Below are 24,496 nucleotides of genomic sequence, written 5' to 3' on the forward strand. Positions count from 1 at the left end.
CCAAAGGATCTCCTCTATGGAGAACTCGTGCAAGGAAAGCGCCCTACAGGTAGACCACAGCTGCGATACAAGGACATCTGCAAGAGGGATCTGAAGGCCTTAGGGATGGACCTCAACAAGTGGGAAACCGTGGCCTCTGAGCGGCCCGCTTGGAGGCAGGCTGTGCAGCATGGCCTTTCCCAGTTTGAAGAGACACTTGGCCAACAGTCTGAGGCTAAGAGGCAAAGAAGGAAGGCCCATAGCCAGGGAGACAGACCAGGGACAGACTGTACTTGCTCCCGGTGTGAAAGGGATTGTCACTCCCGGATTGGCCTTTTCAGCCACACTAGACGCTGTGCCAGAACCACCTTTCAGAGCGCGATACCATAGTCTTTCGAGACTGAAGGTTGCCAATACAAATATATATCAATCAATGCGTAATTTCATGCAGAATGTGTTCTATCTTTGTTCTATCAAAAGGTACAGCCCAAAAACCAGTGGGGGCAGAGTGACGGTACATCACCACGCCCACCACCTGGGGTGTTGCCCCGCTCACTTCATGGGGTGTGTGTGACGCGCTGGTATCCCGTACCGGATGACGCAAACCCTAGTGACGCCACTGGATAGCCGCCAAGGAGCCCATCCCTTACAGGGTACTTGGCAGGCGCTAGGACCGCCGCGCCAGCCTCCGACTGCTGGGCGCGGGCTCCCTCTGGAGGCGGATGCGGGATGTGCACACACAGGCTCTACCCGTAGGGAGGCGGGGCCTGAAGCACGACGAGAGGCCCCGCCCCTCCCTTTGGACTGGGCGCGCAGAAGCCCCGCCCACAAAAGGCGCGGCCGATCCGGGTCCTCGCCCCGCCGGTTGGGCTGTGCATGCGCACTGGCACCGCGGAGCAGGCCGCCGCCGCGTCTTCCTCGGCCTCGCGATGATGATGATGGCGCTAAGCAAGACCTTCGGGCAGAAGCCCGTCAAGTTCCAGCTGGAGGAGGACGGGGAGTTTTTCATGATCGGCTCCGAGGTGGGGAGGGGCTAAGGGGCACGCTCCTCCCCTCCAGTGGCCGCGAGTTCACCAGTCCCGGGGCTGATTGTCTGCTGGGAGGGCAGGGGGGCTGAGCCTCCCCCCACCCCCAGCTCTGGCTTGAAGGGGGGAGGGGGCCCTTGCAAGTCAAGGGGCGGGGCGGGGCGGGGCCAGAGGCACAGCCCTCCCTGTCCAATGGCCGTGAGTTCCATTTGCCCAGGACAGCAGGCTGGTGCCTTGCTGAGCCCTGCTGAACTCAAGCCGGTCCTGGGGGTGGGTGGGGAGCCTGTCAGTCCCTGGGCTGGCTTGAGTGCGGGGGGGGGGGCAGGGAGACCTGCCCCTCTCTGTCCAGTGGCCGTGAGTTCCACCTGCCTAGGTCAGAATATCTGATGGGCGGTTGGTGGAAGACAGGCAGGCGGAGCGGGCTGGAATGCCTGCCTGGTGTCCTGCTAAGCCGCTCCCCACCCACCTCCACCCCTGGGACTGGCTTGAGTTCAGGAGGGGGCATGTCTCTCCCTATCCAGTGGCCGTGAGTTCCACCTGCCTGGGATGGATTATCTGCTGGAAAGTGGCAGCAGACCGGCAGGGGGGGTTGGTCTCTGGCCCACCTGGTGGAGTGCTAAGCTTCTCTTCCACTCCCTCCCCCCCCCCGGGGTTGGCTTTGCCTTGTAGGTGGGCAACTACCTGCGTATGTTCCGTGGCTCCCTGTACAAGCGCTACCCGTCACTCTGGAGGCGGCTGGCCACGGTGGAGGAGCGGAAGAAAATTGTGGCCTCCTCACATGGTGAGCTCTGCCGGGTGGGGGGGCTGTTGGGGTGGGTGAGCTGCCAGCACCGGCCCTGACTTCTCTAACGATCTCTCCCTCCTCTTCCCCCCTGCAGAGTCACAGCGGAGCCACAGCCCCCGGAGATGTGAGTCTGGCATCGTCGCTCGCACCCTGCTGCTGTGGCTGTAGGGGCTGCCTGGTGGTGGCTCCCCGCACGCCAGGGGATGCTGCTGGGCAAGCCCTGGCTGACAAGGACCTTCCAGAGGAGACCTTGCCTCTGGACTCCCTGCCTTAAGAGGCAAGGAGTCGTGCCATGGTGGGGCTGCTGGGCTTGGCTGCCAGCTCTGTCCGCTGCATTGACCTGCCCTATGCTAGGTGCATATCTTGCTCCTTAAGCCTGCCTCCGATAAGTCTTCTTTACCTTGCACGATAAGGTCCTCTTGCTGCTGCAGAGTCTGGTGTTGGCCAGAAGGAACCTTGTGTCTCCTCCTTTGAGCAGCAGGACTCTGCTCCTGCTAAAGCAAACTGAAGCGTGCAGCCACCCAGGTTTTTAGCCCTTCTCTCAGCTGCACAGGGGGAACTGCTTCTGCAGACCCCCCCCCCCCCCCCCGGTGGCAGGCACCCTGCAATTCACAGTGTGGTTTCTTTTCCTTGTTCCAGATCATGGCTATACAACTCTGGCTACCAGTGTGACACTCCTGAAGGCTTCTGAGGTTGAAGAGATCTTGGATGGGAATGACGAGAAGTACAAGGCAGTGTCGATCAGCACAGAGCCCCCCACCTACCTTAGGTAATAAGGGGACATGACTCGTTCAGACTGGGGTGGGGAGGAAACCCAAAGTGAGCCCATAGTCCTTGGTTTTGCTAGCAGAGATACCTTGGCTTGTGTGTTTTGCATGCCTTGTTTGTGATGTGAGGTCACAGTATCTTTGCATTATTATATTATTATTATTTTATTTTCCACATTTTTATACCATCCTTTCTCCAAGAAGCTCAGGGTGGTGTACATGGTTCCTCTCCTCCTTTGTTCTCTCAACAACCTTGTGAAGAAGAGAGAAAGAGAGAGAGAGAGTGATTGGTCCAAGGTCACCCAGGAAGCTTTGTGACTGAGTGGGGCTTTGAACCTGGATCTTCCCAGTCCTAAACCATCCTGGCTCTCAAAATTGCAAAGGAGTCAGTCTAGCCCTAAAGTCTTTTCACGCACAACAGAACCAGCTACAAAAACGCATCAGCTTGGACACTTTTTCATGCTCTTGGTAACCTTTTTTTTCAGAGAACAGAAAGCAAAAAGGAACAGCCAGTGGGTTCCCACCCTCCCCAACAGCTCACACCATCTTGATGCTGTGCCGTGTTCCACGACCATTAACAGAAATCGAATGGGTAGAGACAAGAAGCGGACCTTCCCACTCTGGTAAGTGGTAGTAGAGAGTCTCTATGGACCAAGGAGCCCTGGATGGCAACTTTGGAACCCCAGTGCCTGCTCTTTGTCTGCAAAATGGGGACAGGGTGGCTGGCCTGAAAATCTTGAAAAGGTATATCTTGCTAGTCTTCAGTAGGGTTTAAAGCAGCAGTTCCCAAACTATGAGTCCAGAGCCTGCCAGTGGGTCACAACCCAATTTTGGTGGTTTGCAAAGCCGACAGGCTTTGTGCATCAAGGATTAAGCACCAACTTGCTGCATAATCACCATTATAGCCACAGAAGTCTGAGCAGCTGGTAAAGTAAGTCACCTTTTTTCAGGTGGGTCCTGATGCTAAAAGGTTTGGGAACCACTGGCTTATGGTGACTTACCAAGATTAAAAAGTATTCAGTTGTTAGGTTCAGTTCCTGCTGCAGGAACAAAAGAGAAACCCTGAGCAGGTCAAAGCACTGGCAGAAAATGAACCTCAATAAATAATCAAAGGAAGCTGGTGTGGCTGTGAAGCGAACAGGCTTTCTTTAAATTTTGGGAACCTTTTTAGGGTCTGTTAAGAAAGCTTTTTCTGCTACCTGTCTGGAAGCATGCCATCTGGGCCTACGTACGACTGGCATTCTGCACATGCTCAAGCATACCCTTTTCTTCTGTTTTAGGCTTGGCTTACTAACCGGTTTATGTTAAGTTCTGCTTCTCCCCCCACCCACATGCAGAGCCTCATCCCAGCCCGTTTAACAGTCCTCTACCCCTCCCTTGTCTTTCAGTTTTGATGACCATGACCCAGCTGTGATACACGAGAACGCCTCTCAGCCGGAAGTGCTGGTTCCGATTCGACTGGACATGGAAATAGATGGGCAGAAACTGAGAGATGCTTTCACATGGAACATGAACGGTACTTTAATGCTGGGGGGGGGGGAATGGTAAGTGCATGACAAGAAGGTCCCCAGTTCAGTCCTTGGCATTGCTGGGAAAGGCCTCTATCAATGCCTGGAGGGCTGCAGCCCACCAATGTACGCAGCAAGTGAGGTGGACCAAGGATCAGACTGCATATGTCCAGGTACAAACCTTGGAGCTCTCTTTTTGTCGCTGTACCATTTGACATTGACACGAAACTGCTGGGAGAGACCATTCAGGAGTCTGGACTGCAGTGCAGCTGGGATGCTGCTGGGAAGTGTTTTGTGAATGTGGTGTTGCAGGAGGGTTGATGCCATTGCCCTTTTTTGACTCCAGAGGTTGCAGAAGCCACAGAGGTTGCTGGAGGAGGAGGTTGTTGAGTCTGAGGCCCTTGTGCTGTGACCTACATGGGCCTTATCCGGCAAGACTTTTGCAAGTATTGCTGCACAAGGAATGTCTCCTTCAGTGGAAATGGCTTTTTAAACCGAGGCTGCAACCCTGAGCACACTTTTTGGGAAGTGGGTTCTCTGAAGAGAAGATAATTCTTGAGTAGCTACATCTTGATTTTGTGCATTCTTGCGGTGGGTCCTCCTTATCCACAGGTTCGAGACCCACGGACTTGACTCAGTGCAGGTGCAAACCCAACCTGGAGGGCTTCACGGCTCCTGCAGCTTTCCCAGTCCTCAGGAAGTCTTCCAGAGGCATCTAGAAGGCACTTCCGTCTTTTCATCAAACTGGAAGTGCCTTTCAGAAGGCTCCAGCAGGCCTTCTGAGACATGGGGAGGACATGTGTGGCCTTCCCCCACCTCAGAAAGCCTGCTGGTGGCTTCTGAAAAGCACTTCTGGATTTTTGGGGTAGTCCTCTCCACTGATTCAATTATCCATGAAAATCAGTATCTGTGGGGGTCCAGGACTGGATCCCCCATGAATACCGAGGGCCCACTGTATTTTAATTATTTTACGGAGATGGTTGTAGATGTTGATTTTTGTTCTTGTAGGCTGATAAAATAAATCATCTTAGACTAGGGTAGCTGCTGGGCGGCAGCTGAGATTCTGACTTGGACTTCTTTTGCCTTTGTCAGAAAAACTGATGACCCCAGAAATGTTCTCAGAGATACTCTGCGATGACCTGGACTTGAATCCCCTGACCTTTGTCCCAGCCATTGCCTCCGCAATAAGGCAGCAGATTGAGTCTTACCCAACAGACAGCATCCTGGAGGACCAGTCGGACCAGCGTGTCATTATCAAGGCAAGGAGAGCTAGCTGTCATTGGGGAGGTTCTCTGGGCAGCTTTGTGGGGTGGGGGGCAGTGGAGCTCATTGCAGCCATTTCCCCATGAGAAGTGCAGAGGGTCAGCCCTGCCCAGTGAAGAGGCACTTGGAGTCACAGTAATGGCATCTGGGTGTGTTTTCTGATGCTGCCTGTGTGGCCACTAGAAGTTCCATGTGCTTGCTTGCTGCCCTCTTTGGCTCTGCTCCTTTGGGCTCAGAGCTCTTTTATGAGGGAAGGTGATTGATTTGTGAAAAGAAAGGAATCGGGTTTCATTCTGATTTGGTGAGCTCTGGGAAGAGAACAATTTCCTCACAGTGCAATCCTGTTGATTGCTCGTGTTGGCGTAACAGCCGCAAACATGCTACAAAGCGTTTGTGACAACTCGGGAGTAGGCGGTGTTGGTGGAAGGGCTTATGCCATCCTGCCAGTGCTGGATCCTAATCCCTGGCAGAGGTGAGTGAAGTGCTGAGAGGTGCAGGTACTGGGGGGAAGGTGGAACAGAGGCAGGAGGGAATTCTGGGTGAGGGGAGGGTGGAACAAGGGGGACAGGCCCAGGAGGGGGTGTTGGCAAAGGAAGCCTCTACCGTATCCTATCCTCACTCCCAGGCCTAGAAGCCCTACACGGGGCTTCTTAGACTTGTACCAGCTAAATAGCTGGAACAGATCTGAGTAGCCCCACTGCAGGCTAGATCATTAGGGTAATGAAGAAAATTTTCTCTTACCTGAGGAGACCTCCAACCTGCTTCTTACCTGCACTGGATACGGCATGGGAAGAATAGCCCAGCTGCCCCAGCAGAGGTCAGGATTGGGCTGCCAGCTGGTTTTCTCCTTGGTTCCACATGTGGGTTGTGTTTTGTTTTGGGGGCCATTGGATGGATGCTCACCTGTGACATTTTATCTCCAGCTGAACATCCATGTGGGGAACATTTCCCTAGTGGACCAGTTTGAGTGGGACATGTCTGAGAAGGAGAACTCCCCAGAGAAGTTTGCTCTGAAGCTGTGCTCAGAGCTCGGGCTGGGTGGTGAGTTTGTCACCACCATCGCATACAGCATCCGGGGGCAGTTGAGCTGGCACCAGAAGACGTACGCATTCAGGTGAGGGGGCATGGTGGTGAGGGGGCATGGCGGGAGTGTTGGCATGGTTGCAGATGCACTTGGATCTGCTGACTGCAGTCAGGGTGCTCTTCCTTGGCATGGTGGCAGAGCCTGAGATGATGATTAATATTAGGACATTTATATACCTCTTTTCAACTAGTTTGCATAGTAATATCAATCAAGTGGTTCCCTGCTCCAAAGGGCTTACAATCTAAAGAACAGAAGAGACACCTGCAACAGCCACTGGAAAACACTCCATCCTGGGGTGCAGAGGGACTGTTGCTGCCCCCCTGCTGGAGATAAGAGGACACCACTTTGAAGGTGTCCTTTGCCCAGTTCGTAAGGGTTCCACAGTCTGCAGCCTTCATGACACATAACAGCTGCTTGACGTGCTGGGCCTGGATCGAAATGAAAAGACATTCCTTGCCACAGCATGTGGGGATGGCTTCTGGCCTAGATGCCTTGTAAAAGGGGATTGGACAGATTTTTGGAGGAAAAGTCCATCACAGGTGACAAGCTGTGATGGACATGTGCAGCTGCCTAGTTTTTAGAAGTAGTGTTGGGGGGAAAGCTGGAAAGTTTGCCTCTCCCTGGAAGGACGCTTTAAAGAGCCTTTGCATCCAGTTTGACTGGACGTGTCTAGCTTTTTTGCTACACTCCATCAGTCCCTGTTACCTGTATCAGTTGTGAACCATGTAATTTAGCTGTGGAACTCCTTGCCATAGGCTGTGGTGATGGCATCTGGCCTAGATGCCTGGAAAAGGGGATTGAACAGATTTCTAGAAGAAAAGTCCGTCATAAGTTACAAGACATGGTGGGTCTACACAATTTTCTGGTTTTAGAAGTAGGCCCATCTCAGAATGCCAGATGCAAGGGAGAGGCAACAGGATGCAGTCGTCTTGTGTGCTCCTGGAGGCATCTGGTGTACCACTAAGATCCAGGAGGTTGGACTAGATGGGCCTCTAGCCTGACCTGGTGGGGCTGTTCTGATGTTACATTATTCTAGACCAGGGGTGCCCAAACCCTGGCCCGCGGGCCACTTGCACCCCACTGCGGGTCCCCATCCGGCCCCCAGGGGGTCCTCCCACCTCCAATGGGCACTCGGCCCTCACTCCAGCCTGCGCTGGCCCACTGTGCGAGCTCCGTGCCTTGCTTTCCCTCGCTGCCGCTGATCTCAGTGGCAGCAAAGAAATGATGAGCCCAGCCGGCATGCAGGGCCTTTTATAATGGGAAGATAACATGAGACTTGCAGGTCTCGCGTTACTTCCCACTATAAAAGACCCTGTGCTTGCCTGCTAGTCTCTTCTTCCTTGCCCATGGGCTGGGCTGGGAGCAGCTCCATTTGGCTCTGCTCAGCTCCCTTCCCCTCCCCTCCTGCAACCTGAGCGGGGGGGGGGGGGGGAGGAGAGAGAGGGAGAGATCATGAGGGAGGGGAGCCCAGCCCAGCTTGCAGCACGTCTCCCTCCCGAGGGAGGGAGGGCTGGTTGGCTGGCCAGGCAGCAGCAGCAGCACATGGGCAGGCAGGTAGGCAGGCAGGCAGCTGGGCAAGCAGGCAGGCAGCCCAAGCGAGGGAAGGAGGGAGGGCGAGGGGGCAGGTGAGCAGGCAAGTATATGTGTGTGGAAGATTCCCCCCTCCATTTGTGTGTAGGATCATAAACTGGCCTGAAGATTCCCCCCCCCCTTATTAGGATGAATGGAATCGTAAACTGGATTGAATTCATTCATTCATTTTCTGTCTCTAATATATTCATTTATGTAAATTTATTCAAATTTGAAATGAAAATTAATTCGGCCCCCCGACAGTGTCAGAGAGATGTTGTGGCCCTCCTGCCAAAAACTTTGAGCACCCCTGTTCTAGACTGGAAACAAATCTAGGAAAGGTGATTTGAAGTGTGTTGAGCTGCCTTTCTCTTCTCTTGCCCTCCCCCCAGCGAGAACCCTCTGCCGACGGTGGAGATTGCCATTCGGAACACGGGGGATGCCGACCAATGGTGTCCTCTGCTGGAAACCCTGACAGATGCAGAGATGGAGAAGAAGATCCGGGACCAGGACAGAAACACGAGGTGCCATTGCCTGCTTGCATGGATGTTGTTCTGTCCTTTGCCTAACACCCCTTTCCCAAAGTACCATTCATTGGCCAATTTCCCCCCCCCCCTCCTTCTGTGCTCTGAGAGGTTAAAGTTCTCTGGAGGCCTCACCGAATTTTAGCATGTCTTTTGAGAAAGACCTGGTCTTTCCTAGAATGCACCAGTAGAAGGCTTTCAGAGGTGGGAGCTCGTGTTCCACCTGGCTCTTGGGCAAGCAAGCATCCTACTCCGCCCAGCGCCCAACGTCCTAGCTAACTTTCCTTCCTTCTGTTGCTGCTGTTCCTATATCTCACGGGTGTCAGTGCTCAGCCAGCTGCACAGAACCCACTGTGGTGGGAAGGTGCGTCTGCCATGCTGGGACAGTTCTCTAGTCTCTCTGCTCAGTGGTGCATTGCATCTCCTGTAAACTCTTGACCAGCAGAGGGGGACTCTTGCCCAGCAGCTGATAGTTGGAAAGGAGGTGTACTTCCGTAGCTGCAATGGGCATGTCCTTTTTCCTTGGCCATCATTTTTTTTCTTTAAACCTACCTGGATCATGACTCCTGTACAGCCTCTTCTTCCAAGCTCAGCTTGGGCGCCACCAGGATCCAAGATGGTGGTCACCAAAGCTTGTGAGATTTTGTGAGTCACAAGATGGTGGCACCAAAATCTCATGAGTTTTGGGCATTGCCATCTAGGATCTCAAGAGATCCAACATGGTGGTGCGTAGGGGAACAGGTAGGAGGTGCCACTGGGGTGGGGACACCCCACAGTTCTTGTGAGTGTGCTGCAACTCCTTAAGGTGTCGCAACGCATACTTAGGGAACCCTTGCTTTATGCTCTTAATATTCTTGATCAGCTCAGCTGCCTGGGGCAGGAACAGCCACTTTGGCATGACACGGGGCAGGGCCTGCTCTTCAAGCCACTGCCTTCTGAACAGCCATGGGTGACCTGAAATTTTTGGGTTTTGAAAAGGGAGATTTGCACGGTGTGCGGACAGGTAAACGTGTCCTGGCCTGTTTCAAAAGAGTGTCAGCATCATGGTTCATGCTTGTGTGTTGTTCCTGCAGGCGCATGAGGCGTTTGGCCAACACAGCTCCAGCCTGGTAGCCCTCCTGACGCAACGAGTGTTCCAGCCTCCAGATGGCCTTCCTGAAGGACCGAGCGTTAGCCAAGCCTCTGCCTGGCTGTGTTTGATCCGCCCCAGGACTGGTAGTGCCGGCGTTCTGTTGGCTCAGCAGACCAGAGGAGGACAGGTGACTTGTGCTTCCTCTGCCTTGTGGCCGGCTGTTGAACAAGGGTCCAGCCAAAACTCTGTGGCAGCTGTCTGAGCCCTGATCTCTCTTCCCCTGCCCCTCCCCCCACTTTTAGGACAACTTTTTAATTAAAGAAGCAAGTAACAGTTTTGGTGTCTCAAAAGTATCCTGGGTGTGCATTTTTGGTTTCCTTTTCCTGGCGTCAAAGTCTAGCCCCCGTCTTGTTTCTCTTGCAAGCCAGTTCTGTAGCAGTGACTCCTTTTGCATGGCATGTAGATTGGCACTGCAGTCAGTGCTTGGGGAGGGATCCTGTGCCCAGCAAACAGCAAGAATGAAGCCTTGCCCACTTCCTCATCCAGCTACAAGTCTGTCTTAAAATATTAAGGGTATTAAAACCAAGAACAAAATACTAGAACCTCAAGATGAAACCTTGTGGTTTGTGGAGGAGACAACTTGACTCTCTTCTTCCCCCTTCCCAGCCCCAACACACTCGAATGCCTGATGTCGTTCACCCGTTATTCTCCCCTCCTCCCTTTCTCTTGTAATGATTTTCCATTGTTTGGTTTCTGTGCAAGCTGAGTTGGCAGCCTTGTCAGCTCAAGGGCTTAAAATCAGTACTGGAGGCAGCTGCTGTCTGAAGCAGGCATTGACCAAGCTCTTTAGTGCAGTAATTCCCAAACTTCTTAGCACCAGGACAATTGTGCAGGACTCAAGAAGTTTACCTCAGCAGAAGGTTCTTCAGAGTAGTTTTCTAGGGTTTGGGAAAGGTGCCAAAAGGGACACCTAAACCACCTAGTGCTTCTTTCCTATGACGAAAGGTTATTTTGGGGTCTTAAGTTTAGAGCAGTATTCTTCAACCTTAGGGTCAAAACTCCACTGGAGTCATGAAGCATCAGTTATGGGTTGCAGCAACTTACAGGAATAAAAAAAGGTTGAAAAGCACTAGACTAGAGCACTACTACAAGTGGGAGGCATCTGGTGCACTCCTTCAGGTACCAGGAGAAGCCCTGCTCAGCTTCTTAACAATTCTGCTAAAATAGCTTTCACTAGTGCCAGGCTTTGCGGTAACTCTTTCTAATAAGAATATTTGGTTACACCATCCCAGCTCTGTTCTCTGTAATAGAGTGGGGGGTGGACAGGATAGCAGGATTGACAGTCCCTAGTCTCATACTTTATTTGAGTTGTGGCACAGAGAAGGTTGAAGACCAGTTCTGGTCACCACATCTCAAAAAGGACATAGTGGAATTAGAAAAGGTGCAAAAGAGAGCGACTAAGATGATTACTGGGCTGGGGCACCTTCCTTATGAGGAAAGGCTACAGCGTTTGGGCCTCTTCAGCCTAGAAAAGAGATGCCCGAGGGGGGACATGATTGAGACATACCAAATTACGCATGGGAAGGATAAAGTGGATGGAGAGATGCTCTTTACACTCTCACATAACACCAGAACCAGGGGACATCCACTCGAGTTGAGTGCTGGGAGGGTTAGGACAGACAAAAGAAAATATTTTTTTACTCCGTGTGTGGAACTCCTTGCCACAGGATGTGATGATGGCATCTGACCTGGATGTCTTTAAAAGGGGATTGGACAAGTTTCTGGGGGGGAAATCCATTATGGGTTACAAGCCATGATGTGTATGTGCAACCTCCTGATTTTAGAAATGGGCTATGTCAGATGCAAGGGAAGGCACCAAGATGCAGGCCTCTTGTTATCTGGTATGCTCCCTGGGGCATTTGGTGGGCAGCTGTGAGATACAGGAAGCTGGACTAGATGAGCCTATGGCCTGATCCAGTGGGGCTGTTCTTATGACCATTGGTTTAGAGAATAGGCAGCTAAGGAGGGACATGACTAAGTAACTTATATATAATTTTATGGGTGGAGAAAGGAGGCACTAAAATTGTCAAGGTCATCAGTTTTTGGACAAGTGACAAGGCACACCATACTGCCAGCCAGGGGCTCATATTCCCCAGTGGCCCTACTAATAAATGACCCTCCCCCCAATTCCCAGGTTACACCAGTGTGCCATGGCACGCTGGTTGAAAAGCACTGGGCGTAGCTAAGCTACAGTGGTGTTCTGTGGTTCTTGGGCTTGGATCCTCTTAGCTGAGGCCGCCACTTCCTGTTTTAGATAGTGGCAAACTGTCCTGCTAAGAGAGAGTGACTTAAGAACACAATCAAGAGGGGCCATAGCTGTTCTGAATCATGAGGGACACAGGGAGATATAAGCTGAAAATAATATATTCTTTGCTCCTTTGATTTTTTTCACAAATCTTGAAACACCTTCATCAATGCTGGAGTGGGTGAGGAACGAGGAGGCGAGGACCCAATCCTATCAAACTTTCTAGCACTGATGGCACCAAGGGAAGGAAACAAATGTACTTTTACCATAAGGCCTTCCTGATGCCCTTCCCCCCCCCGCACCCACAGAATGCAGCGCACACCCTATTGCCATGGCTACATCGGTGCTGGAAAGTTGGATAGGATTTGGCCTGAGCCAGGCAGGCTGCTTGCGAGTGCTCGCTGTTGATGGCAAACAGAGCGAGCACTGTTCCTTTCCCAGCCTGTAGTCTGAGATTTGTGCCTGCACATATGTGGTCACAGTCCTAACCCATCACTGCCCAGTGTCACTGTCCACATTCCCATCCCAACTAGGATGTGAAAGGGCCATCTTCCACTCATGTCAGCATATGGCACAGCCTTCCCCTTCCTCTCTACAAAGCTGGAGCACAGCTCAGCAGCAGGAGAAACCAAGAAGGGCCAAGGAAACACAGCTTGAGGGTCTGCAGGGCACTTGTTGGGATGAGCCGCTCTTTTGTCCAAGCAAGTATCAGTCCAGCAAGAAGGAAAGGAGGGCTGTATTGCCCTGCCCTTTATTGCGGTGCCTGTGGCTGATCTTGAAGAGGTACTGGATGGTCCTCAGGAAGTGGGTTGTAGTTGGGGTCTTCTTCTGGGGGGTCAAATATAACTTTCCTGCAAATGACAAGAGGCCAATACTACATGTGAAATTGACATGAGGGAGGTCCTTCCCCACACTCAGAACTCTTTCCATGGGGCAGAAGACAGCAACCCGCATGGCTTGAGCCAGTCTTGTTGGACCAAAGCAGCTCTCCAGCCAGCTGGCTGTGACAATCATTGCATGAGATTTGATTTTTCATAATTTTTATCCCTTTCTCCAAGGAGCTCAGGGCAGTGTACCTGGTTCCTCCCCTCCTTTCATCCTCACAATAATCCTATGAAGTAGGTGAGGCTGAGAGATGGTGACTGGACCCAGGTCACCCAGGAAGCTTCATGGCTCAGCCGGGATTTGAACTTGGTTCTCCCAGATCTCTAAGTGCAACTGTCAAACCACTGTTCTCTCCTGATGAGGCAGAAAATGGCCTGCAGGCTGCATGAGGGAGTCGCGACCCAGCACTGCAGCCTCTCTGCCCCTCCAAGCCATGTACTGGCAACTGCTATGGCTACCGCACATGCAAATCACTCTTCCCCAGAAGAGGGGCCAGAGACACGGCAGGGGGGCAGAGCTGCTCTCCCAGACTTGGCAAATGAGGTGGCAGCAGCCATGTGGCAACCGGCCATTCACTCAACAGCAGGCTGCAGCTGCTACTGGCACTTCAGCCAAGACCTGACTTTCCAAACAGGCCTTGGACTTGTTCACGGGCTATTACCTGCCTAGTGAGGATTTCGCCTCACGCAACGGCTGTTAACGGCTGCCCACCAGAGGCTTCTGCTGCGTTAAATCTATCAGGCTTTACTGCAGCAGGTTCCCAACAGCACATTGACCTCTGGTCTTGGCCTCCTGTCACATCACTTCCCGTTTCTGGGAGTTGCAGCTCTGTTTCTAGGTCAAGTGGCTGTAGTAACAAATGGTCTGTCCCTCTTCCTCTGCTGCCACTGCAATTTGTAACAGACCAGGGGTGGCCAACCTTTCCACAATTGTGTAGAGGAGGCAATTTTAGCAGGTGCAACTTGTCCTCTACACAACTGCTGAAGGTCCAGGAGCTCTAAAGTGAAACACTGGTCATCCCTGTAACAGCCAGATGCCCTAGAAACAGAGCCACAGAACCTGGAAGAGTTTCAGTGATTTTTCAGCGAGTGTGCTGTAAACCAGGGTTGCCCAAACCCAGGCCTGGGGGCCACTTGCGGCCCTTGGGGGCTCCCAGTCTGGCCCTCAGGGAGCTCCCAGTTTCCAATGAGCCTCTGGCCCTCCAGAGACTTGCTAGAGCCCATGCTGGCCTGATGCAACTTTTCTCAGCATGATAATGACTGTTCAACCTCTCACCCAAGCTGTGGGACGAGAGCTCCCTCCACTGCTTGCTGTTTCACGCCTGTGATGCTGCAGTGGCAGCGATGGAAAGGCCGGCCTTGTTTTGTGCAAGGCCTTTTATAGGCCTTGAGCTACTGCAAGACCTCCATTCATTCATATAAGTTCCACCTCTAATAAATTCATTTGTTATTTTATTCAAATTTTAAATGTAAATTAATTTTTCTTGGCCCCCGACTCAGTGTCAGAGAGATGATGTGGCCCTCTGGCCAAAATGTTTGGACACCACTGCTCTAAACTCCCGCGGCACCCATGCAGACCTTTCACAGCACACCAGTTGAAAACTACTGCTTTAGGGTGCCACAGGACTTTGTTCCCCTAAAAAACAAAGTTCCCCTCTTTGTGCAGCTAAAAAAGTACCATGGGGGTTAGCCTTGTTTCCTCTGTTGCAGCGGTGCTCCAACTTGCAACTGCTGCGCACCCAGAATGCAGTCCCCGTCCAAACTGCATCCAAGTGTTCTGCTCGGGCACCACGCAACATCCTCTTTCAGAGGACAGGGATGCTCTAGGCAGTCATGGTTGTCTGCCCGGCATCCCAGAAGGCCGCGCAACAGGACGTCCAGGCAGGCATGGCTGCCCAGAGCATCCCTGACCTCTGAAAGAGGAGGACGTCATACGGCACCCGAGTGGAACCAAAAGGTCAGCTAACCAGGTGGACGAATCTGCGCAAACACTGGGCCGTGGTTTGTGTGGCTCTGCTCTATTTTCATGGCCTGTGTCCTCAAGACCTGAGCCTCCATTTGACCCCTTACCAAGAATGTCACATTGGTAGGCAAGCCCTGTCCTAACTGCAGCCCCTGCAGGGGCTTGGTTGGGCTGTCTGAAGGAAGCTTCTGCTCCTGTGCAGAAGCCAAAAGCTAGCCACAAGCGACTTACAGGAAACCAGGTGTGAAGAGCAGCTTCTTCCCTCCGGGCTGGTTGGGAAACACATCCTCCAGGAAGTAGTAGACATGGCCGACAGCAATCCCTGGCAAAGAAGACACTGCAGTGAGGACCCTTAATGGTAGACGAGTTGCACAGGTACAGTGTAAGACAAGGCCCTGATTTAGCATAGGCAGCATGCCAGTCAGTAACCAACTCTCACCACCACTTGCCACCAGTGTCATGTAGCAGACTGGCAGCTTGAGGGTAGCAGTGGTTCCCCCCTGTGACTGAGAGCCACTGCCATTCCACCAAGCCATTAGGAACCCTTCAGCAATGCCAACTTCTCAAACTACAGCCAGGGACAGGAGAGGCCACGACTAGACCACAGATGCCCAGCTCCTTACCTGACCAAGCTGGCCAGTTGTCCCGGCAGTCCTTCAGGGCTCTTTCACTGACCTGCAAGGTGGTTTCTTCCAAATGCTCTGGCAACAAACATGCTCCCCCTCCATATAAGGGATCTGCAGTCCTAGACTCACACTCCTGGGTCACTGAGTGCTAAACCAGGACTGTGGAAGCAGCTCGCTTGAAAAGCAGGCCCCAAGGGGACCAGATTGACTTGCGCCAAGAGCACCTCAAAGTATGTGCAGAGTGCATCCATGTGCTGCCTGCACTGCAACCCAGGGGTACCACCCACTCCACCCTGTGGCACGTGTTCCTCGGGGCCAGTCTTTCAGTTGGAAGAAGGAAGCCATAGCCACCAATCAACCAGGGCTACCTGGATTTGGGACAGCACAGCCATGAATCTTGGGGCATAGCAAAGACATTGCTGATACACTGGCACAGGTACCAGCTCTTGAGGGGGGTGTCCAGGGAGCTTGTGGAAATTATGGAAAGTTTGGTATTTATGAATAATACCTTCATGTTCTATATCACTCGATAGTTAATTTAATGCAGATGCAATGAAACAAACTGCACTGAATGATTTCCGTTCCATTCAAAGTTATAGTCAGTTTGCCAGAAAAGGTCACCGCAGTTACTTCTGGATCAGGCACTTCCAGGAGTGGCATTGCAAGTCATGGCCCTGGGTGCCAGAGGGGCTAGCAGCCTCTCTCCCTGCTCTTTGCCTTGAGAGCGACCTGCAGTGCTCAGTAAGGTGCCCAGGTTAACCACCGCCAGGCCCCTGCAGCTCAGCTCCCCTTGCTGCTGCTGCTCCCCTACAAGGGAGAGTGGCCTCCCTCACCGAGAAGGTCAACGACGATGGAGTTGCCCAGCAGCAGCGAGAATCCCAGCAGCAGCCAGGGCAGAAAGGGTGCCTGGAAGTTCAGCAGGCCGAAGAAGTTCATCCGGACGTAGGGGTTCCTGCGACTCCAGATGTACACCAGCATGATGGTGAAGGCCTGACCCAGGAAGAAAAGGCTGGCAAAGAAACCGCACAGCTGGCCACTCCAGAGTCAAGGGCGAAACACACAGGCCCCAAGTTGTCACCCTAGCCTGCTGCAGTGGGGGGCCAGGGGAGCAGCAAATGGGTGCTGCTAGGGGCAAGCCATGATGAGCATGCACCCAGTGGCTTGGCCCAAAGCACCCTGGGCACAGGCCAGGGGCTACTGCCATTGGACAGGGAGGAAGACTGCAAGAGGGCTGCTGGAGCAGGAAAGGGTTGATGGCGGTTCTCTTATGATCTGGGAGTGGGACTGGTTAGGCTGGCCAAGCACACGTTTTTGCCAGACTGAACGGGCAGCTTGTGCTCCTGTTTGGAAAAGGTGCCTCAGTGGACCACTGTGAGATACAGGAAGCTAGACTAGATGGGCTTTAGGCGTGATCCAGTGGGGCTCTTTTGCGCCTAAGTGCAACTTGTCCCTCAAACAGCCCTATGCAACTTGTCCCTCAAAACGGCCACGGTGCCAGAAGATTGGAGGATAGCAAATGTCACGCCTATTTTTAAAAAGGGAAAGAGGGGGGACCCGGGAAACTATAGGCCGGTCAGCCTAACATCCATACCGGGTAAGATGGTGGAATGCCTCATCAAAGATAGGATCTCAAAACACATAGACGAACAGGCCTTGCTGAGGGAGAGTCATGGCTTCTGTAAGGGTAAGTCTTGCCTCATGAACCTTATAGAATTCTTTGAAAAGGTCAACAGGCATGTGGATGCGGGAGAACCCGTGGACATTATATATCTGGACTTTCAGAAGGCGTTTGACACGGTCCCTCACCAAAGGCTACTGAAAAAACTCCACAGTCAGGGAATTAGAGGACAGGTCCTCTCGTGGATTGAGAACTGGTTGGAGGCCAGGAAGCAGAGAGTGGGTGTCAATGGGCAATTTTCACAATGGAGAGAGGTGAAAAGTGGTGTGCCCCAAGGATCTGTCCTGGGACCGGTGCTTTTCAACTTCTTCATAAATGACCTGGAGACAGGGTTGAGCAGTGAAGTGGCTAAGTTTGCAGACGACACCAAACTTTTCCGAGTGGTGAAGACCAGAAGTGATTGTGAGGAGCTCCAGAAGGATCTCTCCAGGCTGGCAGAATGGGCAGCAAAATGGCAGATGCGCTTCAATGTCAGTAAATGTAAAGTCATGCACATTGGGGCAAAAAATCAAAACTTTAGATATAGGCTGATGGGTTCTGAGCTGTCTGTGACAGATCAGGAGAGAGATCTCGGGGTGGTGGTGGACAGGTCGATGAAAGTGTCGACCCAATGTGTGGCGGCAGTGAAGAAGGCCAATTCTATGCTTGGGATCATTAGGAAGGGTATTGAGAACAAAACGGCTAGTATTATAATGCCGTTGTACAAATCAATGGTAAGGCCACACCTGGAGTATTGTGTCCAGTTCTGGTCGCCGCATCTCAAAAAAGACATAGTGGAAATGGAAAAGGTGCAAAAGAGAGCGACTAAGATGATGACGGGGCTGGGGCACCTTCCTTATGAGGAAAGGCTATGGTGTTTGGGCCTCTTCAGCCTAGAAAAGAGACGCTTGAGGGGGGACATGATTGAGACATACAAAATTATGCAGGGAATGGACAGAGTGGATAGGGAGATGCTCTTTACACTCTCACATAATACCAGAACCAGGGGACATCCACTAAAATTGAGTGTTGGGCGGGTTAGGACAGACAAAAGAAAATATTTCTTTACTCAGCGTGTGGTCGGTCTGTGGAACTCCTTGCCACAGGATGTGGTGCTGTCGTCTAGCCTAGACGCCTTTAAAAGGGGACTGGACGAGTTTCTGGAGGAAAAATCCATTATGGGGTACAAGCCATGATGTGTATGTGCAACCTCCTGATTTTAGAAATGGGTTAAGTCAGAATGCCAGATGTGGGGGAGGGCACCAGGATGAGGTCTCTTGTTATCTGGTGTGCTCCCTGGGGCATTTGGTGGGCCGCTGTGAGATACAGGAAGCTGGACTAGATGGGCCTATGGCCTGATCCAGTGGGGCTGTTCTTATGTTCAGTGGTGCTTGGTTTTAGAACACATAACTCCCTAAGCCAATCTGTGCATCGCAACTTTCTGGGGCATCACAAGGCTCTCCTCAGGGACATCTTGTGAGGCCTGCTGTCTGAGCCTAAAAATACCAGCAGAAGGTAAGGCATGGAGGGCAGAATGGCTGTGCGCAAAAACCGCCTGCTTGGAAAAGCCCTCCCAGCTGCCCTGGCTGCCTTGCTATTACTTTTAGACTCTGTTTGGCATTGTAACAGGGAAGTGGCTGGTGATGTCATTGCGTGATGTGTCTTGTATCATCACCCTTTACTTCCAGGTTCCAGCACTGGGTAACTGCCTTAAGCCAACACAAATGCATCCAAGGACTAGAACCCTTTCCTAGGAGGCCACTGTTTCAGTGGGAAGCTAAGAGCCACAGATGCTGGGACAGGCTGGGAACAGCTCCCCTCCAGCCTGGCTCTATGGGAGCAGCTTTGCTAAGGCAGCAGCTGCCTCACTGCAGGGTTGCATGGGTGAGGCTGGCAGACTAGCTGCAATGCTCAACATAGGTACCATGTTACATGTAAAATACAGGAAGCTGTATTTGGCCTGAACCAGTTAAGAAAACATGTTCTTATGTCAAGCCCTTGAGCTGCACACGGCTGCAACTGTCACTTCTCCATACTGAGAATCTGCTCTAGTCAACCTGGGGTTGGAGAATTAACTGGGCCTCTGGCCTGAGGCCAAAAGTCCCCTACAGAAGGAGAACCCAGGCTAGCTAGAGCAACTCAACAGGAAAGGATACTATCATGAGGAAGCCTCCAAAGAGGAACATGAAGATGAAGTCTGCAGTCCTTCCACGGAAAGAGCTTTCCTCCAGCATCCGGCAGTATCGGTACCTATGAGCAGGCGCCCAGGGAGTGGAGGAAGCTAACAGATGGTTGGCTGGACGCAATTTACCCCACTGCTATGACAAACATTGAGGCCTCTCACAGTGGGGGGGGGGTGTAGCTTCAGTTGATCCTGGCCAAGCCCCCAGCCACTGTCACCCATGCGCCAACACCCACATGCACACTTGGCCAGGAACTTAGGCTCCAGAAGCATCAGGACATCCCCTTTCAGAAAAATCAGAGCCAATTCATTGGTGGGGGATCAAGGAATCGACCAGCTGCAGCTGCTCAAGGCTAGGAAGCAGAGTGAGCTTAAGGTGGGATGGCAGGCTGCATGGCACTTGACTGCCAAGGGACTCCTTAGGGGGGCACCTGCAGGAGCCTAATTTGGGAGTCTTCCTGGGTGCTTCTGCTTTATGAACATAACTTGCTCATTAGCTTTTTGGCCCAAGAATACGTGACCACCACCACCCCCACTGTTTTCAAGGGGATGTTCTGCAGTAACTGAGAGAGGGAGTTTCTAGTCTTCTTATCAAAATACCAGACACAGCCACACTTAGACGATGCCCTGCTTCAGGGCCAGAGATGCCTCCATCCACTCCCATAACCCATTTACTCTGGGTAATGTTCTTCAGTGTTCTTCATCCTGTGGATCAGGACCCCAATGGGGTCACAAAGCCTCATCTGGGGGTTCATGGCAACCTTTCAAACCCTGGGCACGAGAGGGCCTGGATCCAATCCAATCACGGTCCTGCCTTATCAGAACTGAGTTCTTAACAGAATGCTGCACAGTCTCTTCTCACTGTCTTGCCCCACACCTCCCAAGGCTGCCCCTGCTCAGGCTGCCTCCTAGCAGGGTTGTTGTGGAGACAGAAGAGGTAGGAGAAACGGGGCAGTCAGGGGTGGGGTGGGCAGATCGGGTCCTGGGGGGAAGGATTGGCAGTGGTGAATAATCCATTGGGGTTGTGGCACAAAAAAGGTGGAAGACCTCTGCTCTACAGCAGCCTCTGCTTTCAGATGGGGGCAAAAATAGCCTAGGATGTTCTCACTTTCCCTTGTAGCAAGGGTGTGCAGTGGGTGGGGAGGCAGGTGAGGCAGCGCCTCCCCACTGGAGTCCTTCGGAAAGCACCGCTGCTGGGTCAGGCACCCACAACTCACACATGGGTTATGGGTGCCTCACATGACAGCGATGCTTTCCAAAGGAGTCCAGTGGGGAGGCTCTGCCTCACCTGCTTCCCCACTCACCGCACACCCCTGCCTTGGAGCACAACCGTCTAGTTGGACAGCCACAGCCTCTGGGGTGCCCTGGTCAGAGCGGCTCCCTGGAAGTCTTCGGCGGCTGGCACGGGACCCGCAGCGGAGCCCAGGCGAAGGATACAGGAAGACCATGTTGAAGAAGAAGCTGAAGCCCAGCGGCCCGAAGAAGAGGAAGGTGGTGAGGAGCCTCCAGATCTGGGGAGGGGGAGAAGCAGCAGCAGGAGGGTGAGTCTCCTCGCGAGCAGGCCCGCTGCGGCCCGCAGGGCTGGCTCCCAGCCGGCCAGGACTCACCTGCAGCCTCCTGAAGATGAGGTCCGGGTTGAAGTAGAGCTGGAAGGGCGTGACCAGGTCCAGCTGCTGCGGGGACAGCGAGGAGGACACTCAGGGGAGCGCCGGCCAGCCTCCCCTCGGGGCAGAGCCCTGCAGGGCTGGCATGCATCCATGTGTGCAAACACGCCTGCACATACATGTGCACGCACACACATACATGCGTGCAAGCTGCTTACCACGGCGGCGGTGGTGAGGACGCAGGCGGCGGTGTAGGCGCGCGTCACGGCGGGGATGCCCAGGAACTCCGCCGCCAAACCCTGCTGAGCCATGGCCGGAGACCGCGCAGGGAGGGCGCGGCTCCCTTAAGGGCGCGCGCAGGCCACGCCCCCTCCCTCTCTCCCCACCAATCACGGCGCCACTCGCGCCCCTCCCACTCCGCAGAAGCCTGGTCCGGGAAGCACAGTCTGCCCTGGGGGCGGGGCAAGAGAGCAGAGTGACGAATAGGAGCGCGCGGAGTGGTTGTTGTGTCGGCAGAAGAAAGGGCCACGTGGGCGTCGGCGTCGGCCGGGGGCCGAATCAGCGACGAGGGCGGGAGGTGCCGGAGCCGTTGCTAGGGGCCGTTGCTGGGGCCGCCGCGTGCGGAGAAGGAAGCCCCGCCCTGCTTTCCAGGGAGTGGGCGGAGACCTCCGAGGAGGAGCGATGCTTCCTCGCCCGCCCCCTGGGGTGTATAGAGGAGCGGAAGTGTGGAGGAGCAGTCCCACCCATTCCTCCGCAGTTCTGCTCTGCGCCCCAATTCCTTGTGTGTCCTGGAGGACAGGGGCAGGCAGCTGGCGGCCTCCAGCTGGCTCGGGCATGGTCAGGCTGCCCTCCCCAGCCCCCCCCCCCCCGCTGGTGGGAAAGAAGCTCACAGTGGGGCACACACAGCACAGTGCTGGGCATGTCTACTCAGGAGTAAGGCCCGTTTTTTTCCAATGGGACTTACTCCTGGGTAAGTGTGTATGGCAGGGATGTGCAGGTGGGGAGGCAGGTGAGGCAGGGCCTCCCCTCTGAAGTGCCACTGTGAGGACCATGAGGCTCTAGAACAGCAGGGACATGCAGTGGGTGGGGAGGCAGGTCAAGCAGAGCCTCCCCACTGCAGTCCTTCTAAAAGCGCTGCCACCGTGTGAGATGCTCCAGCACACTCAACCCACACACTTCGCCAGGATGGCCCAGTCATGAAGCTGATGGAACCCCTTGCTTCATGCAGCAGGATAGGAGAGTGAACAGGCTGAGGGAGGAGAGGTCCTATGTCAGTCCACCACCTGCCCAGCTGCTCTATTCTGCTGCCTCAGTCCCTGCCTTCTTCTCCATCTAGACCACTGTTTTTTGCAAGGCGGCTGGTGGGAGAACACTGGGAACAGAGAGAGTCCAGGCCCAGAACTCTCCCACCACTTCTGTCTACAAAATGCACCAGGAGGTCTGGAACAGGAGGACAAAGAGGGTGAAGGGCTTGATGATGGTTTGGGGGGGGGAGAGTATGCACACTGTGGTGGGGGGAGGGTGCTTTAGTGGCGATGAATTGCTTTGGCCCACCCCTATATTCATGCTAACCCAAGATCTTGGCCTGACACCTACACCTAGTCTGGCAAGGTGGTGGCCCCAACTGGGGCACCCAATGTTTAAATGAGAGGTCTGGGGCAAGGCTCCACATTCTGTAATCTGCAGGCATTTACCAGGTTTTAATGCTCTCCAGACTGAGAGCAAAGTCCAAAGTCCAGCTGAAATGCCTGCGAGACTTCCTCTTTGCTGAGGATGCAGCTGTCACTACCCACTCTGCCAAAGATCTCCAGCAGCTCATGGATCGTTTTAGCAAGGCCTGCCAAGATTTTGGACTGACGATCAGCCTGAAGAAAGCACAGGTCATGGTTGAGGATGTGGACTCACCTCCCTGAATTACAATCTCTGCGCATGAACTGGAGGTTGTCCATGACTCTGTGTACCTTGGCTCAACGATCTCCGACACGCTTTCTCTCGATACTGAGCTAAACAAGCGCATCGGTAAAGCAGCTACCATATTTTCCAGACTCACAAAGAGAGTCTGATCCAACAAGAAGCTGACGGAACATACCAAGATCCAGGTCTACAGAGCTTGAGTCCTGAGTACACTTCTGTACTGCAGCGAGTCATGGACTCTTCGCTCACAACAGGAGAGGAAACTGAACGCTTTCCACACGCGCTGCCTCCGATGCATCCTCGGCATCACCTGGCAGGACAAAGTTCCAAACAACACAGTCCTAGAACGAGCTGGAATCCCTAGCATGTATGCACTGCTGAAACGGAGACGCCTGCGTTGGCTCGGTCATGTCGTGAGAATGGATGATGGCCGGATCCCAAAGGATCTCCTCTATGGAGAACTCGTGCAAGGAAAGCGCCCTACAGGTAGACCACAGCTGCGATACAAGGACATCTGCAAGAGGGATCTGAAGGCCTTAGAAGTGGACCTCAACAGGTGGGAAACCCTGGCCTCTGAGCGGCCCGCTTGGAGGCAGGTTGTGCAGCATGGCCTTTCCCAGTTTGAAGAGACACTTGGCCAACAGACTGAGGCAAAGAGGCAAAGAAGGAAGGCCCATAGCCAGGGAGACAGACCAGGGACACACCACACTTGCTCCCGGTGTGGAAGGGATTGTCACTCCCGAATCGGCCTTTTTAGCCACACTAGGTGCTGTTCCAGAACCACCATTCAGAGCGTGATACCATAGTCTTTCGAGACTGAAGGTTGCCAACATGACTTGTGAGACTGGGAAGGGCATCTGAACTCTTGACTTTCCCTCTCTTGAAAATTGGTGGGCTGCAAGGTTCAAGGAGACATGGCTCAACACAAATCCAGTGGGGAGCAGGAAGGGGGCAGACATCAGCCCCAAAACCCAACAGGAAAAACAGTTACAGCATCAAAATGAGTCAGAACTTCCTTTGGATGCTGGTTCTTCTATGAGAGGCTCCTGGTTAGGTGAAACAAATGAAGATAGGTGAGAAGCTGCAGTTTTCACAGCAGCTCCCCAAAGCACTATTAGAAATCCTGTCACATGATGTTCTCTTGATTACAGGTTGAGCCTCATTATTCGCATGCGTTCCCTTCCAAGCACTCAGGTGGATGGCAAAAAACACACTATAGCAAATCAATTTAAAAAACAAAGTTTCTTGGCTCCAGTGATTTAAAAACAGCCTTGCTGACCTTTGTGATGTAAGATAAGAGTCATTAAGAAGACAATCCATCAATCAGTTGTCCTCTAAGAGCTTAGAAAGGCGCTTCACTCAGCCCCTCCCTTCACCAATGCAAAGTGATCACCTTTCTTTCTCCCGCTCAGGGGGAAGGGAGGGGTCACCTGGAGAGAGAGGGATTGATGGATTGTCAGTCAGCTGCCCTCTCTTTCATTAAGGACGCTGTTGTTAAAGGACTGTTCAGTTTTTAAATTGACTTTAAAGGGGTGCATTTTTCCCCTTCTCCAGGGATCAGCACATTCCTTCTGATTTGCAGGGGCCATTCCTGTTGAGTCAAATCGTGTATAAATAGGCTGGACCTGTATTTTACTTTACACATTTTTATCCCATCAGGGAGCTCAAGGTGGTGGACATGGTTCCTCTCCTCCTTTTATCCTCACAACAACCCTGTGAGGGAGGTGAAGTTGAGAGATAAGTGACTGGCCCAAGGTCAGCTAGGAAGCTTCTGACTGGGTGGGGA

The 24,496-nt window shown here is 53.1% G+C and overlaps 2 protein-coding genes across 2 annotated transcripts; one reads left to right on the top strand and one right to left on the bottom strand.

Annotated features, from left to right (window-relative positions):
• The first annotated feature begins 865 nt into the window (after positions 1-865).
• SMARCB1 (SWI/SNF related, matrix associated, actin dependent regulator of chromatin, subfamily b, member 1) lies at positions 866-9,925 on the top strand. The gene is made up of 10 exons (XM_066609740.1): positions 866-1,001; positions 1,674-1,785; positions 1,883-1,912; positions 2,428-2,557; positions 3,041-3,178; positions 3,944-4,071; positions 5,156-5,322; positions 6,250-6,440; positions 8,372-8,503; positions 9,577-9,925. Exons 1-10 carry the CDS (start codon positions 909-911, stop codon positions 9,614-9,616), a joined length of 1,161 nt encoding a protein of 386 aa, XP_066465837.1. The 5' UTR covers positions 866-908; the 3' UTR covers positions 9,617-9,925.
• Positions 9,926-11,931: 2,006 nt separating this feature from the next.
• On the bottom strand, positions 11,932-21,128 carry DERL3 (derlin 3). Its single transcript, XM_066609799.1, has 7 exons — positions 21,015-21,128; positions 20,800-20,865; positions 20,630-20,703; positions 19,167-19,260; positions 16,187-16,382; positions 14,959-15,049; positions 11,932-12,731 (listed from the first exon to the last, which is right to left on the bottom strand). The coding sequence occupies exons 1-7, from the start codon at positions 21,105-21,107 to the stop codon at positions 12,632-12,634; spliced, it is 714 nt and encodes a 237-aa protein (XP_066465896.1). The 5' UTR covers positions 21,108-21,128; the 3' UTR covers positions 11,932-12,631.
• Between the last annotated feature and the right edge of the window lie 3,368 nt (positions 21,129-24,496).

The sequence above is a fragment of the Tiliqua scincoides genome, chromosome 14 (genome assembly GCF_035046505.1).
Source record: "Tiliqua scincoides isolate rTilSci1 chromosome 14, rTilSci1.hap2, whole genome shotgun sequence".
NCBI classification, from domain to species: domain Eukaryota; kingdom Metazoa; phylum Chordata; class Lepidosauria; order Squamata; family Scincidae; genus Tiliqua; species Tiliqua scincoides.

Bases quoted from the DNA above. Each gene is read 5' to 3' on its own strand.
- DERL3 (XM_066609799.1), bottom strand. From the start codon at position 21,107: ATGGCTCAGCAGGGTTTGGCGGCGGAGTTCCTGGGCATCCCCGCCGTG. The intron at 20,704-20,799 runs GTGAGTCCTGGC...CCCCCTCCCCAG, and splicing joins TCATCTTCAGGAGGCTGCAG to ATCTGGAGGCTCCTCACCAC. The intron at 15,050-16,186 runs GTGAGGGAGGCC...CTTCTTTGCCAG, and splicing joins CATCGTCGTTGACCTTCTCG to GGATTGCTGTCGGCCATGTC.
- SMARCB1 (XM_066609740.1), top strand. From the start codon at position 909: ATGATGATGATGGCGCTAAGCAAGACCTTCGGGCAGAAGCCCGTCAAG. The intron at 5,323-6,249 runs GCAAGGAGAGCT...TTTTATCTCCAG, and splicing joins ACCAGCGTGTCATTATCAAG to CTGAACATCCATGTGGGGAA. The intron at 6,441-8,371 runs GTGAGGGGGCAT...CCCTCCCCCCAG, and splicing joins CAGAAGACGTACGCATTCAG to CGAGAACCCTCTGCCGACGG.